The sequence below is a fragment of the Sarcophilus harrisii genome, chromosome 2 (assembly GCF_902635505.1).
Source record: "Sarcophilus harrisii chromosome 2, mSarHar1.11, whole genome shotgun sequence".
Classification (NCBI taxonomy): domain Eukaryota; kingdom Metazoa; phylum Chordata; class Mammalia; order Dasyuromorphia; family Dasyuridae; genus Sarcophilus; species Sarcophilus harrisii.
The window spans coordinates 588,213,144-588,227,425 of record NC_045427.1 but is presented as its reverse complement, the minus strand read 5'-3'; the positions used below and the strand labels follow the sequence as shown (position 1 = coordinate 588,227,425).

The following is a 14,282-nucleotide window of genomic DNA, read 5'->3' as shown; positions in this document are numbered from 1 at the left end:
CTTATCTTTCCCTTGTTAATTGCTAAAATTACCCTTTGGAAATTAGCTAGCTTCCAGCAGCATAATGAATCTAGAGATGATTTAAATCTACAAATTCTTTTTCCCTGAGGCAATTGGGGTTAAGTGATTTGCTCAGGATCACACCAGTAGGAAGTGTTCAGCGTTTGAGGTCAAATTTGAACTGGGGTCCTCCTGAATTCAGGGATGGTACTTTATCTACTGTGCCACTTAGCAGCCCCACCTACAAATTCTTTTGAGGAACCTTGCAACATTGACCTGAAACCGCAATATATTTTTGGGTCCAAACCTGAACCCCATCATTTAGTGTCCCATATGGAGAGTCCTAAAACCCCAATTTTTTAGGGTTTAGCCCACTATACCCCGGAATCCCAATACACTCTCACTAAAATCTAACTTGCATATCATGGCTTTACCTCCCTAATATTATGTCCTCTTCAAGGAGAATGAAGGACAAACAAGAACTCTTCACCTAAGAAAAATGTTTAATGTCTCATTCACAAGATGGTCCTTTTGTCAGTCAATCTATTTTACATTTGGTAAGCATCTACTACTTATCAGGTTCTATGATAAGTGATGGGGATATAAAAAAAAAGACCAAAACAATGTTTATTTTCTCAAGAAGCACACATGCTAATGGGGGTGACATGCTAAAAATTGTGTAACCTGAACCACAAATACTATTTTTTTCTTTTATTATTACTATTTTAATAGCTTTTTATTTATAAAACATGTGCATGAGTAATTTTTCAACACTGACCCTTGCAAAACCTTCTGTTCCAACTTTTCCCCTCCTTCCCTTCATCCCCTCTCCTAGATGGAAAGTAGTCCAATACATGTTAAATGTGTTAAAGTATATGTTAAATCCAATATATGTATACATATTTATATAGTTATCTTGCTGGACAAGAAAAATCGGATCTAGAAAGAAAGAAAAAACATCTGAGTAGGAAAACATAAATGAAAGCAAGTAACAGAAAAAGTAGAAATGCTATGTTGTGGTCCACCCTCATTTCCCATAGTTCTTTCTCTGGGTATAGCTGATTCTCTTCATTACTGAAAAATTGGAATTGGTTTGAATCATCTCATTGTTGAAGACAGCCATGTCCATTAGAATTGATCATCCTATAATCTTGTTGTTGCCTTGTATAATGATCTTTTGGTTCTGCTCATTTCACTTAGCATCAATTCATGTAAATCTTTCCAAGCCTCTCTGAAATCATCCTGTTGTTAATTTTTTACAGAACAATAATATTCCATAGCATTCATATACCATAACTTATTCAGCCATTCTCCAACTGATGAGCATCCACTCAGTTTCCAGATTCTGGCCACTACAAAAAGGGCTGCCACAAACATTTTTGCACATGTCAGTCCCTTTCCCTTCTTTAAGATCTCTTTGGGATATAAGCCCAGTAGTAACACTGCTGGATCATAGGGTATATACAGTTTGATAACTTTTTAAGCATGGTATTAAATTGCTCTCCAGAACGGTTGGATTCATTCACAATTTCACCAACAATGTATCAGGGTTCCAGTTTTCCCACATCCCCTCCAACATTTGTCATTATCTTTTCCCGTCATCTTAGCCAATCTGAGAGGTGTGTAGTGGTATCTCAGAGTTATCTTAATTTGCATTTTTCTGATCAATAGTGATTTGGAGCACCTTTTCATATAACTAGAAATAGTTTCAATTTCTTCATCTGAAAATTGTCTGTTCATATCCTTTGACCATTTATCAACTGGAGAATGGCTTGATTTATTATAAATTTGAGTTAATTCTCTATATATTTTGAAAATGAGGCCTTTATCAAAACCTTTGAATGTAAAAATGTTTTCCCTTTATTGCTTTCCTTCTAATCTTGTCTGCATTAGTTTTGTTTGTACAAAAACTTTTTAACTTAACATAATCAAAATTTTCTATTTTGTGATGAATAATGATCTCCAGCTCTTCTTTGGTCATAAATTCCTTCCTCCTCCACAGGTCTGAGAGGTAAACTATCCTATGTTCTTCTAATTTATTTATAATCTCATTCTTTATGTCTAGAAAACGAACCCACAGAAATAAAGTCAGATCTAAACAACTGGAAAAATATTAAGTGTTTTTGGATAGGTTGAGCGAATATAATAAAAATGACAATAAACTAAACTATTTATTTAGTATTATACCAATCAAACTCCTGAGAAACTATTTTACTGACCTAGAAAAAATAATAAAATTCATCTGGAAGAACAAAAGTTAAGAATTTCAAGGGAACTAAAAAAAAAAAAAAAAAAATCAAATGAAAGTGGCTAGTTGTACCAGATCTAAAACTATATTATAAAGTGATCAAAACCATTTGGTATTGGCTAAGAAATAGACTAGTTCATCAGTGTAATAGGTTAGGTTTACAGGACAACATAGTCAATAACTATAGCAATCTAGTGTTTGACAAATCCAAAGGTCCCAGCTTTTGGAAGAAGAATTCACTATTTGACAAAAACTGCTGGGAAAATTGGAAACTAGTATGGCAGAAACTAGGCATGGACCCACACTTAACACCGTATTCTAAGATAAAGTCAAAACTATTGTTTGTTGTGGGATTCTCTTCTCCTTGGTCTGTGTAAGGGGCATGGACAAAGTTGGGGCAATGACGGGGAAGAAGGACCATTTTTCTGGAGTCTCTTTGAATTCCCTGTCTCTCTTTCTGGCCGCCATTTCTTCCTTCTCCTTTTCGCAGGAATTAAAATCTTCGGAGACAGGAGAGGGAGAAAAGGGCTAGAGATGTTGATTCTGCCTCTTTTTAAGCCACAGACACGCTCTCATACTACCAGCGGGTAACAGCACTCCATAATAAACATAATTAGTGGAAGGTAACTGTGAAGAAAGGTGCTGGCCCTGAGAGGATTCAGGTAAACGCTCTGGCAGATTTATCTTTCATTGTTTGTACCCACGTGAGGGAGCGCCTATGGGGCTTGCTTCTGTTTGTATTTCCAGACCAACGCTTAAGCGAACTCCACTCCAGGAAAACTTCCTTTACTCTTCCAGCTGATAACGCCCTTCCTCTGGTACTTGACCTAATACTTTTGCTTTTTACCTTAAGTGGGTATTTCAACGTCTTAACGCAGTTTCATTAAAAGCATCAAAGCATAAAATGGCACGACTCCTAAATCGCTGCGCTAAAGATGTTATTTTTGCTTTATTCTCCTTCCTAGACTGTAAGCCCTATAACGCAGGGATTCCCTTCCGCTGAGCAGCGTTTCCCGCACTTCCTTCCTGTGTGTGTGTGTGTGTGTGTGTGTGTGTGTGTGTGACGGACTTCTCCGGGGGTCTGACGGAGCTCACACAGCTTCTCCCAAAATATCTTTGAACGCCGAACACAAAGGGCGACTTTTATTCACTCACGTGGGACTCCTCACGACCCCATTTGGGGGTTTTTGGGCAAAGACACCAGAGGGGTTTGCTTTCTTCCTTCTCCAGCTCGTTTTACAGGAGAGGAAACTGAGGCAAAGAGTGAGGTGACTGTCCGGGTCCCACAATGACCACGTGTCTTTCTGACCCCACCTCACAAAACCTGAACAATTAAAAAGGACCCGATCCTGGAACGCCGGTATCCGGGAACCGCGAAACGGAAACGTCGATGTCCTTACACGCCGCCGCCGGTTCCGGCCCGAGGCCTCCCAGCCGGACCGCGGGGGCGGGGTCTGCACCGGGAAAGCCGCGAGGGGAGCGCTCCCCGAGGCCGGGAGCGAGCTTCCCACAGAGTTCGAGAACCCAGACAGCGATGCCGCGGGGCTCCTCGGCCTCCCCAAAGCGTCTGATTTGGGCCAAAGAGAGGCTCGCTCCTTTCTTCCTCGCGGCCAGAAGCCAGAGGAGGAATGAGAGACCGGAAGCTCAAACGTGGAGAACCCAGGCCCCTCCTTTGGGGCCGCCCCGCCCCCTCGGGGCTTTTGGCAACGAAGTCACGGTATTTCCGGGATGTCCTGGCCGCGGAGGATTCCCTCTTGCCCAGGCGCATGCGCCTCCTCGCCCCCTCTACTTCCCAGGCAACCTCGCGATCTCTATACCAGATAGTATCTATAGGGGGCGTGTGCCGCCTCGCTTATTTGCGGAAGTAGGCGCTTTATCCTATACGCCAGTTCCGGTGGCGGAGACTCCTCAGGAAGGAAGTGGCGCGTTGTGACGCGAGGTCGCGCTGAAGTGACTTCCGGTTGCCGGGTGTCTCTTGTGATCCCACGTGTGTTTTTTGCGTTCTCGTAGCCTTCTGTCCCGCGCGCGGCACTTCCAGGAGGCCGCACGATGAAGGCGGTAAGTACGGGAGAACCGGCTCAGGCTGTGGCCGCGAGGGGGAGGCTCGGACCCGCGCGAGGGGGAGCCAAGAGCCCTGGGACGGGGGCGCGGGCAGGTGTTGGGCGTCTTGTCTGTGATTGGGGTAACGGGCGCAATCTCCGGCTTCCCAGGCTTGTTGTGAACATCGGTTAGTATTTCTTGAGCCCTTGCTGTTGAGGAAGCCGAGGCTCCCTGTGTTAAGGCCTTTCGGTTTGGGCCCGATTTTGTGCCCCCTACCGGAGGATAGGGTGGGGCGAGGGTGATGCGGACATCCCTTTTGTATGAAAACCATGGATTTAAATGCTTAAAATGGAACAGCTCTCGTGAAAACCATTAAAAAAACCTAAAAAAGATGTGCATGAAAGTGACATTTTCCCTAAGAAAACTCGAGCAGGAAGTAATCGTTCTTGCTGTTGTTTTTCAGAGAAAAAGTAAAAAACGGGCCCCGAGCTTTCGGAAACTTCTGAAAACTAGTAAAGTCAAACTTGACAACAAGCTAAAAAATAAACAATATAAACAGCAAAGCACTGCCAAGAAATACCGAAAAGAACAAAAGAAACTTAGGGAAGCTGTGAAAGATGTTGTGTCCAAGAAGCCTTTTCCCTTGGAGGATAAAAAGCAAGTGTATCGGGGTAAGTGTGGCCAATGTAAAACCGATTTATTCCGAGGTGTTCCGGATGGGTTCTTAGGGAGTGTGTAGTTCCATACATGTATATTGTATATATGCGTGCGTATAGTTACATCTGTTGCATAGGTATTCTCATGATGTTTTCAGGCTACTCTATATTCACTTATTTGTTTTACTGTCATTTTCAGTTTTTCTGTCGGAAAATATTTGTGAAAATACTGCTTTTCAATCCTATCCTTCAGTTTGTCATTAGCCAATTTTCTTAAGGTTTGGAAAAGATTAGGAACAAGAGAGAGGTAAAAAGTACTGAAAACATTAAATAGAAATAGAAGTCTGGGATTGTAAACCTTCCTAAGAATGATCAAGATAGCAACATAGCGTATTTCTGTCTTTTTTTTTTTTTTTTTTTTTATGTTTTGCCATTTCCCAGCTCTTCCCAGTACTCTCAGAGCTCCTAAACACAAATGCACAATCCTTGTCTAAGTTTTGACTTTCTTACATACTGTATTCACAGAAAGTATTCTTTCAGACTTTTAGGATTTAAGTGAAATAACACTAGGAGACAGCAGGATATAAGCTTAAAACTAATTTGTACCAAAGAGGTTATTTCCAAGTAAATTGTCATCTTGTTTTCTTTTATGTTTTATAGTAATTCAGTGGGTCTAACATATTATCAATCTGAATAATTCCTTCAAAGATGTAGATAGTAATTCATCCCTATCTTATTCATCCTATGTTATTCTTGTTCATATCTTGTAAGCCCTCCATGGGGCTCTTAGTCTGCTTGGGCTGCCTTTTAGGTTTCTTAACATTGAATGTATGTTAATAGAGCAGAAGTTACGTTTTGTTCTTGCTGTATGACAGGCCTACTTTCCTTTCTAGTCATCTGTCTTTCTCTGATAGCTTTTTTTTTTTTTTTGGTTACTTTTTATGCATTATTTATTGGTATTGTGCTGCAATTGGCCCGTGACCACAATGCCCTTTGCATGATCGGCTGTTTTAATTCTCTGAAGAGTGTGATGTTCCATTATTTCCAGATGTATATCATTAGTGGAAGACTATATGACAAATAGATGGGTATAGGGAGAAGCTCAGGTTCATTAAAAGTACTCTGCAATTCAGTCTTCTTTTTGTTTCTGCTTAACTTTTGTCCCATCTGCAACCTGAACTCATTAAGTGTATTGATGAGCCAACTCTATAAGCTGTCTAGCTGCACATATTTAGGATAGTAGTATAACTGAACTTTTCAGTTATGTTGGATGTTATTTTGGAGGGTTCGTAATATTTAAAAGTTTTTAGCAGTCATTCCAAAGTAATCTGAAAATATGAACATTTGAAGACCTTGTAATCTATAAAAGTACTCCTTGTTATGTATGTGTATTGGAGCTTCTTCCAGTATTGCATCAATTTATGCCTCCTTGAATTTATCAATCACATGTTTGTCAAAATTGTCTTTGATGTATCTTGGATTATTCTCACATGATTTTAACAATCAGTGGAACACACCTTGTTTCAGTAGAGCCTTTAAGGTAGTACTTTGCTTTACTGAATCAAGTGCTTTTTATTGTCAGACAGCAAATGCAGTGGAACTTAGTATTCTCTGTAATTTTAATTGTGTGTATTTAAAGATGTTTGCTGTGAAATATCAATTGTGAAATGTACCTGTTGTATTTTTAAGGATATCTCAAATGCATGTATACATTTGTCTCCTAAGGAGATTGTAGATATGAAAAAGTCAGCATAGAGTTCAATAATTACGGATACTTTTTGATCACTTTGTTTTTAGTGGAAAGAAATTCCATAATTTTTATTTTCTTTCATCCTTTGAGAGTCAGTTTCCCTGAATCTTCAGAATGGTTACCTTCAGGCTGACATTTCTTCTTGTATATTTGGAATCTTTTCTTATTTATATAGTGTTTATGTTTCCTTGAGCATGTTGGTTCTAAAAGATCTTCCTATGCCGTTAGTCAAGGCCTGGAATATTAGTATAGTTGTGGTGGTTCCATTGTTACTTATAGAGATAACAAATGGTTTTAGTGCTTTTGGTGGTCTTTTTTTCATTTGTATTCATGTTTAATGCCTTTGGCCTCCTCTGTCTTTAGGTTGTCAGTGACCATCGAGTGACAATATGCTCCATGTGCTAAGAAAGTGAGCTTCTTCTAGTATAACCTCCCACCCAAAGGCTAAACGGTCATCCTCAATAGATTTCTTCCAAACTTTTAAAGCTTGTTTTCCTTTTCACTACTTGTCACTTTTTTATGCTATAATACTATTCATTTCCCATTGTCATCTTTTGTAGAATTCTTCAAGTGATGTTGTCATCCTACTTTGCATTTGTGATATAAGATAAAAATAAATGAGAAAAAATTGGAGAAATGAAAATTTTGACCTAATATCTTTACATTTTCTTATCCAAAGGACAGACTGGTTTTAGTCACAAAATTTTTAATCTAGTCACAAAATTGCAGAGCTTTATTTCCACAGTAACTAATTTCTGCTTCTGATATCTTTGAGGTAGCTCAAAGAACAGAGGAAGAGGAAGAAGAAGAAGCCCTTCCTTTGGACATGATGGATGAAGACGACTTGCAGTTACTGAAAGATTTAGGTCAAATGCCTTCATTTTTAACTAGAGATCTTTCTTCCAGGTAAGTATTTCTTTTACCACGTTCAGAGCATTTTTATAAGGAAAAAAATTTTTGAGATTATTCATAACCTAGAAGGAAAAAAAAAGTAGCATTGTGTACAGTAGTTGTGAAAATGGTCCTATATAAATTTAATTGCTAACATTAACTGAAGAATTATAAAAACAAAACTTGTTCAGTGCACATTTAAGTTAATCTATGTAGATGGATGCCTGAGTAGAATGAGTGGGATAGAATGCTGTTCTCAAAGCAAGTAGAAGCATAGAGAAAAGCTAGAAATAATACTAAGGGAATTTGGGATGAAGTTCAACACATTAATTTTGTTCTCAATATTTAATAAATGATTGACTAAGATTTAAAATTTGTTCAAAACAGGAAAAGTCAAGGAGATAGACTTTGTACTCAGGAATATTTTTATAGTTGGCATCAGTGGCATTTTTATTTCTCTTATTTAAAGATTTCTTATTTCTTCTTAACATGATTTTTGACAAAAATGTGCAGTGAGCCTGTTCATGTCAAAAAACGGAAGCAGGAGAGCATAATAGATAAATATGAGAAAGTACCAAGACGACTACAGACTGAACCAGAAAAAGAAGTAATTCACCTGCTTCCAATCAAAGATAAGTGTGGAATTATTCCACAGACCAGAGAGAAGCCAGGTAAACTAACAATTGAATGATTAAATTGAAGTTGCCATTAAAAAGATTGAGTTATTAACAATTTGTTTTTAATATTCAGTTGTCAGTATTAACACGAAAGAAGAGGAAGAGCAAGAAGAAATGGAGTTTGAAGAAGGTAATGGATGGCTTTTCATATTTAGTTGATTGAAAGACAAATTTCAGGTACTCACAGGAAGTATCACAGGGAGTTTTTAAATTGTGACATAATCTGGACCATGAATCACTATTTCAAGGAGGTTTGTCATTTCAAGACTTGAAACACAAGTTTTCATTGTTTAAAAGTCTTTATTTAAACATCTTGAACCTTTTCATTTTCTGCTTTTGATCTTTCATAGCAAGATAAAGATCACTTTGGAGTCTGCTCCTGGAATTGCTTCCTTTCTAAAATGTCATTTTTGTTTATTTTTTAATCTGGAGAAGGGATTATCAAATTAAATTCAGGAATTCTGTAGTTTATGTATTACTTTTGGCCTTAAAATGATTGTGGAAGAATTTTCAGTTCTTCATAAAGGAAATTTTTTTTTTGTATGTGCCTATTTCAGAAAGTAAAATATTGATTCTCTCCAAGCCTTGTGCCCACTTTTGGATCATGATCCCTGTCATGTCCCTTAACTAAGAGTATGTCTTAAAGCTCTGCCTTAGGAACCTTTCCCTCTTTTCGTTCATATTTTCTTTTATTTGGTGACCTTATCATCTCCCATGAGTTTTCTTAGGTTTATGCAGGTGACTCCCAGATCTGTATACTCAGCCCAGTTCTATTAAGCTGCAGTCCCCTAAAATCAGTTGTCCATCAGACAGTTTAAAGTTATATGTCCTGCTGGCATGTCTCACCCCATATATCCAGTCTTTTGACACTGTCGTTTCTATTTCTACACGCTCTCACATCTGTTTTCTTTCTATTTGGCCACTACCCAGTTCAGATCCTCAATAATAGTAGCCTGCTAAATGGTCTCTCTGCCTCAAGTTTCTTCCCATTCCAATCTTTCATAAAGCTGCCAAAGTGAATTTTAAAATGCAAGTTTTTAAGTCTTAACAAGTTGTTCATTTTTATAGTATTGATATTATACATTTGTTCTGGTTCTCACTTCATTTATATTAGTTTGTACTAATCTTCTGAGATTTCTGAGACCATCCCTGTCATCATTTCTTACAACACAATAATCTTACATTACTTTCTTAATACCACAATTTGTTCAGTTACTCCTCAAGTGATGGATACTACCTCTTTAGTTTCCAGTTCTTTGCCACTACAGAAATTTCTGCCACAAACAGTTTTAAACATATAGGTCCTTTTCCTCTTTTCTTTGATGTCTCTAGAGAATAGGCTGTTCTAGACTTCCTAGCTGTGTGACTAGGTCGTCATGTATTTAACCTCCATCAGTCTAATTTTCTTCTTCTGAGAAATGGAAATTATAATAGTACATTCCTTATAGTGTTCTTGTGAAGATCAAATGAGATTTGTAAAATTCCTTACAAATTTTTAAGTGCTGTTGTTAAGTGGCTATTATTATAAATATAAATTGACCTTTGAAGTTCTTCTGGCCTCCTCCTTTTCCAACCTTAGTAGATGTTATTTTCGTACATGCCATAATCTAGACAAAATAGCTTTCTGTTTATCATTGCTGGGTCTGGCGTCAGGAAGATTCATTTCCCTGAATTCAAATCCAGTCTTAGACTTTTAACTTGCTGTGTGATTCTGGGCAAGTCACTTAACCCTTTTTGCTTCAGTTTTCTCAGCTGTAAAATGAGTGGGAGAAGGAAAAGGAAAAGGAAAAGGAAATTTTTTAAGAAAACCTCAGGGCTAGCTAGTTAGTGCAGTGGGTAGAGCACCAGTCCTGAAGTCAGGAGGACTTGAGTTCAAATGTGGCCTCAGACACTTAACACTTCTTAGCTATGTGATCCTGGGCAAGTCACTTAACCCCAATTGCCTCAGCCCAAAAAAGAAAAAAAAAAGGAAAAAAACCTCAAATGAGGTCATGTAAAGTTGAATGTAACATTGTTTTAAACCCTAATGTAAAAAGATGTGCAGCATACAATTTACAAATAGTAACATAATATTTTTTTTATTACAAATTCTTTTTACCTGCTTAATTCTCACCAGATACTGTAATTTATTTTATTATATTTTAGGGGGGGAGGGAGGAAGCATTCGAGGTTAAGTGATTTTCCTAGGGTCATAAAGCAAATAATTATCTAAGGTTGGATTTGAATTCAAGTTCTCCTGAATTTGCTGAATTCTTGAAAAAAATTATATTTATTTATATTTAACTTACATGATTACAATTCAAATGTGATTTGATAAATAGAGCTGTATCCCAGTCTGCTCTTTCCCAATAATTTTGTTTGCTATTACATATACATAGGTATTAATATTAAACTATTTCTTATTTTCATCCAAAGTATATTCATTACATTCTTTCAACTTTAATCCTATTTATTACAGTAGTGCCAACTGTCTTGTTAGCTTTTTGTATGGTTGAAGGGATTGAAACTTCTGTATTCTATATGAATTTTATAATGTATAAAAGTTTCAATATAGAATTCATATAGAATACAGAATTTCATAATTCTGAAAAACATTCAAATCAATTTAATGTTTTGAAATTCTATTTAAATGCCACAATTTTGGCATGGGATGTTAGATCGCCACAAGGCCAAGTATAGTCTCAGTAAATCAAAATAATTAAAAATCCTTTCATCATTGTTAAAGATGGAAGTTCATATGTTGAATTATATTGCCTTGAAACTTTCTTTGGAAGAGCATTATGTTTTTTATCATTATTAAATGGAATGTCTTCAGAGTTATCTGACTTATTTAAATCTTCAGCTTTGAGTCATACTTTGCAATACCAGTCTCAGTTTTCTAAAGCTCTTATATGGCATTTGATTTTTGGGCCTTCTGAATATTATTTCATCTTGACTGTACTGCAGCTTAAAATAATGAAAATTCTCCAAAAAAATCAGTCATTAAAACAAGTCTTGCAAGAAATTGATGTTGGTCAATCTCTATGACAAATCAGGACAAGAAAAATGCATTTCTGATACAGAATGTTTGTGCCATACAGCAGTAGCAATTCATAAGCTATATAACACCTTCCCAGACTGAATACTTGACCAATTTATAATTTCAAGTTCAAATTTTTTACAATATCTTTCTTGACTTGATTTTCATTGAATTGATGATGAACAGTATATGTTTTATAGAAAAAAGTTATTTTATTTTATTTTTTGTATTTTATGTCATTTCATTTTTTTTAAAAGCTTTTTATTTCCTTTTTTCCCCCCCTGAGGCAATTGGGGTTAAGTGATTTGCCCAGAGTCACACAGCTAGGAAGTATTAAATTCAATCTGAGACCAGATTTGAACTCAGGTCCTCCTAATTTCAGGATTGGTGCTCTATTCACTGTGCCACCTAGCTACCCAAGCTTCTTATTAAAAATTGGGCACTAATCCTTCAGGAATTTTTGAGTGTTTATTTTGGAACTCGTTGAAAATTTTTAAAATGTTGGACCTTAAAATAATTCATTTGTTGATGGAGTGATTAAAATGCTTAAAAGAAAAAATAATTTGTTTTCAAACATCTTAAAAAGTTGTTTGGACTGTGCATACCCTTTGATCCAGCAGTGTTACTATTGGGCTTATATCCCAAAGAGATTATAAAGAAGGGAAAGGGACCTGTATGTGCACGAATGTTTGTGGCAACCCTTTTTGTAGTGGCTAGAAACTGGAAACTGAATGGATGTCCATCAGTTGGAGAATGGTTGAATAAATTGTGATATATGAATATTATGGAATATTACTGTTCTGTAAGAAATGACCAACAGGATGATTTCAGAAAGGCCTGGAGAGACTTACACGAACTGATGCTGAGTGAAATGAGCAGGACCAGGAGATCATTATATACTTCAACAACAATACTATATGATGACCAGTTCTGATGGACCTGGCCATCCTCAGCAACGAGATCAACCAAATCATTTCCAATGGAGCAGTAATGAACTGAACCAGCTATGCCCAGAGAAAGAACTCTGGGAGATGACTAAAAACCATTACATTGAATTCCCAATCCCTATATTTATGCCCACCTGCATTTTTGATTTCCTTCACAAGCTAATTGTACGGTATTTCAGAGTCTGATTCTTTTTGTACAGCAAAATAATGTTTTGGTCATGTATACTTATTGTGTATCTAATTTATATTTTAATGTATTTAACATCTACTGGTCATCCTGCCATCTGGGGGAGGGGGTGGGGGGGTAGGAGGTGAAAAATTGGAACAAGAGGTTTGGCAATTGTTAATGCTGTAAAGTTACCCATGCATATAACCTGTAAATAAAAGGCTATTAAATAAAAAAAAAAAAAGAAAAGAAAAAAGTTGTTTGGAAGCTGCCTTTACATAAGAATAGGTGATAAGATAATTACAAATTATGTCGTCTTTTAATTCTCTTGGGAGAGAGTTTTCTGAGGCTGTAGTGCTTTTCCTATAATGAATATTATTTTGTTTCAGTAGTTACTGAGGATCCTATGCCAAAGCTAACCACAGAAGAATATATAATTCAGAGGCAGAGGAAACTACAAGAGAAAAAAATACACATTGCTGCCTTAGCATCTGCCATCTTATCTGATCCAGAATCCAATGTATGTAACTTTAAACTCTTTGAGACTGTTTCTTAAAGAGCTATTGCAAACTCTGAATGTTTTTAGCCCCAATTTTATTCATTTGACCTAAGTAAGGATGAAGTATGATGCAAGGGAAAGAAGGTCAGGAAACCAAAATTTGGCTCTCAACTCTACCAGACTGGGTGATTTTGGATATGGTTAGTAGATGCTTATTGATTATTTGAAGTCATTTTTTAAAAATTTGTTTGCTTGATTCTCTGCTTGGGTGTACTGGGTAGTTGCTATACACATGATTTTAATTATTTTGAATAGGAGGGCCAGAGTTGAACAATACAGAATTATGTCATATTTTAAGATGACTCAACACATGATTTCCCTCCCCCCATGAAATTAAATTTAAGCTAAATTAAGTAAAAATATCATAGCTGAGCACTTCTCTACTTTTGTTTACAAAGCATTTTTCTTCATAATAAGCCTCTGAAGTGGGTTATGTAAATGTTATCACTACCATTTTACCATTAGGGACCAGGAACTCGGATTATGGGACTTATGCATAATTGCATAGATAAATAGTGTGGTATTGAAATTTCCAGTTTCCAAACTGGTATTCTAGTAAGCCTTTTGTTTTTCATAATACAGAATTGTTTGCTTTAAAGTGTTCCTTTTAAAAGCAAGGCTTAGAATACCTTACATTTAAAATATGATTCTGTTTACAAAAAAGTAATTACAAAGTAATTTTCAGGATCACATCTGTCACGTAAGGAATACTATTCTCTAAGTCTTTGGCTTTTTGGCTTCCATTGTCAGTATAATTCTTTGTCTAGCATTGTGATGAAATACCATCTTAGTGCTTGATTTTGGGCATTGTCTACTAGTGCTTGCTGCTTTTACTTGTTGTAATCTAGTTTTTCATTCAACAACTTATTTCTTTAACAGATTAAGAAGTTGAAAGAATTGCGTGCGATGCTTATGGAACAGGATCCTGATGTAGCTGTCATTGTACGGAAATTAGTAATGATTTCTCTGATGGAGCTCTTTAAAGACATTACTCCCTCCTACAAAATTCGACCTCTCACAGAAACAGAAAAGGCATCCAAGGTATTGTTGAAAGTTTTCCAAGCTAGTCTCATATAATGGCTTACTAAGAATCTCTGGTGAATGAAATCGCAGATTGTGAAAGACTTGTCTCCATGTCAATTTAACAGCTTAAGAGTAATGCTATTTTAGTCAAAAAGCGAGGTATCCCAAAATGATGAGAAAACTCCCCCTTTATTGAGATGCAGGAAAAGAGGTGTTCTCTTTGATTGGCTGTAGCTAGGAAGATGGGTTGGCCTTTAGGTGTGGATGATTACATGCCTCTGGTAATTAAGGAAAGTTAATTAGTAT

At 36.7% G+C, this 14,282-nt stretch overlaps 1 protein-coding gene across 2 annotated transcripts in view; it reads left to right on the top strand.

Moving 5' to 3' along the window:
* The first annotated feature begins 4,195 nt into the window (after window positions 1-4,195).
* Window positions 4,196-14,282, top strand: part of NOC3L (NOC3 like DNA replication regulator) — a 32,755-nt gene continuing 22,668 nt past the window's right edge. Inside the window, exons 1-7 of one of the 2 annotated variants that reach the window (XM_023495073.2) lie at window positions 4,196-4,306; window positions 4,752-4,959; window positions 7,474-7,600; window positions 8,099-8,256; window positions 8,336-8,392; window positions 12,787-12,914; window positions 13,833-13,994. In XM_023495073.2, coding sequence (XP_023350841.1) covers window positions 4,298-4,306; window positions 4,752-4,959; window positions 7,474-7,600; window positions 8,099-8,256; window positions 8,336-8,392; window positions 12,787-12,914; window positions 13,833-13,994 — 849 coding nt within the window. In that variant the 5' untranslated portion in view covers window positions 4,196-4,297. Of the gene's footprint in view, window positions 4,307-4,751; window positions 4,960-7,473; window positions 7,601-8,098; window positions 8,257-8,335; window positions 8,393-12,783; window positions 12,915-13,832; window positions 13,995-14,282 lie in introns of both variants that reach the window. The other variant, XM_012540441.3, reaches the window with a different exon arrangement.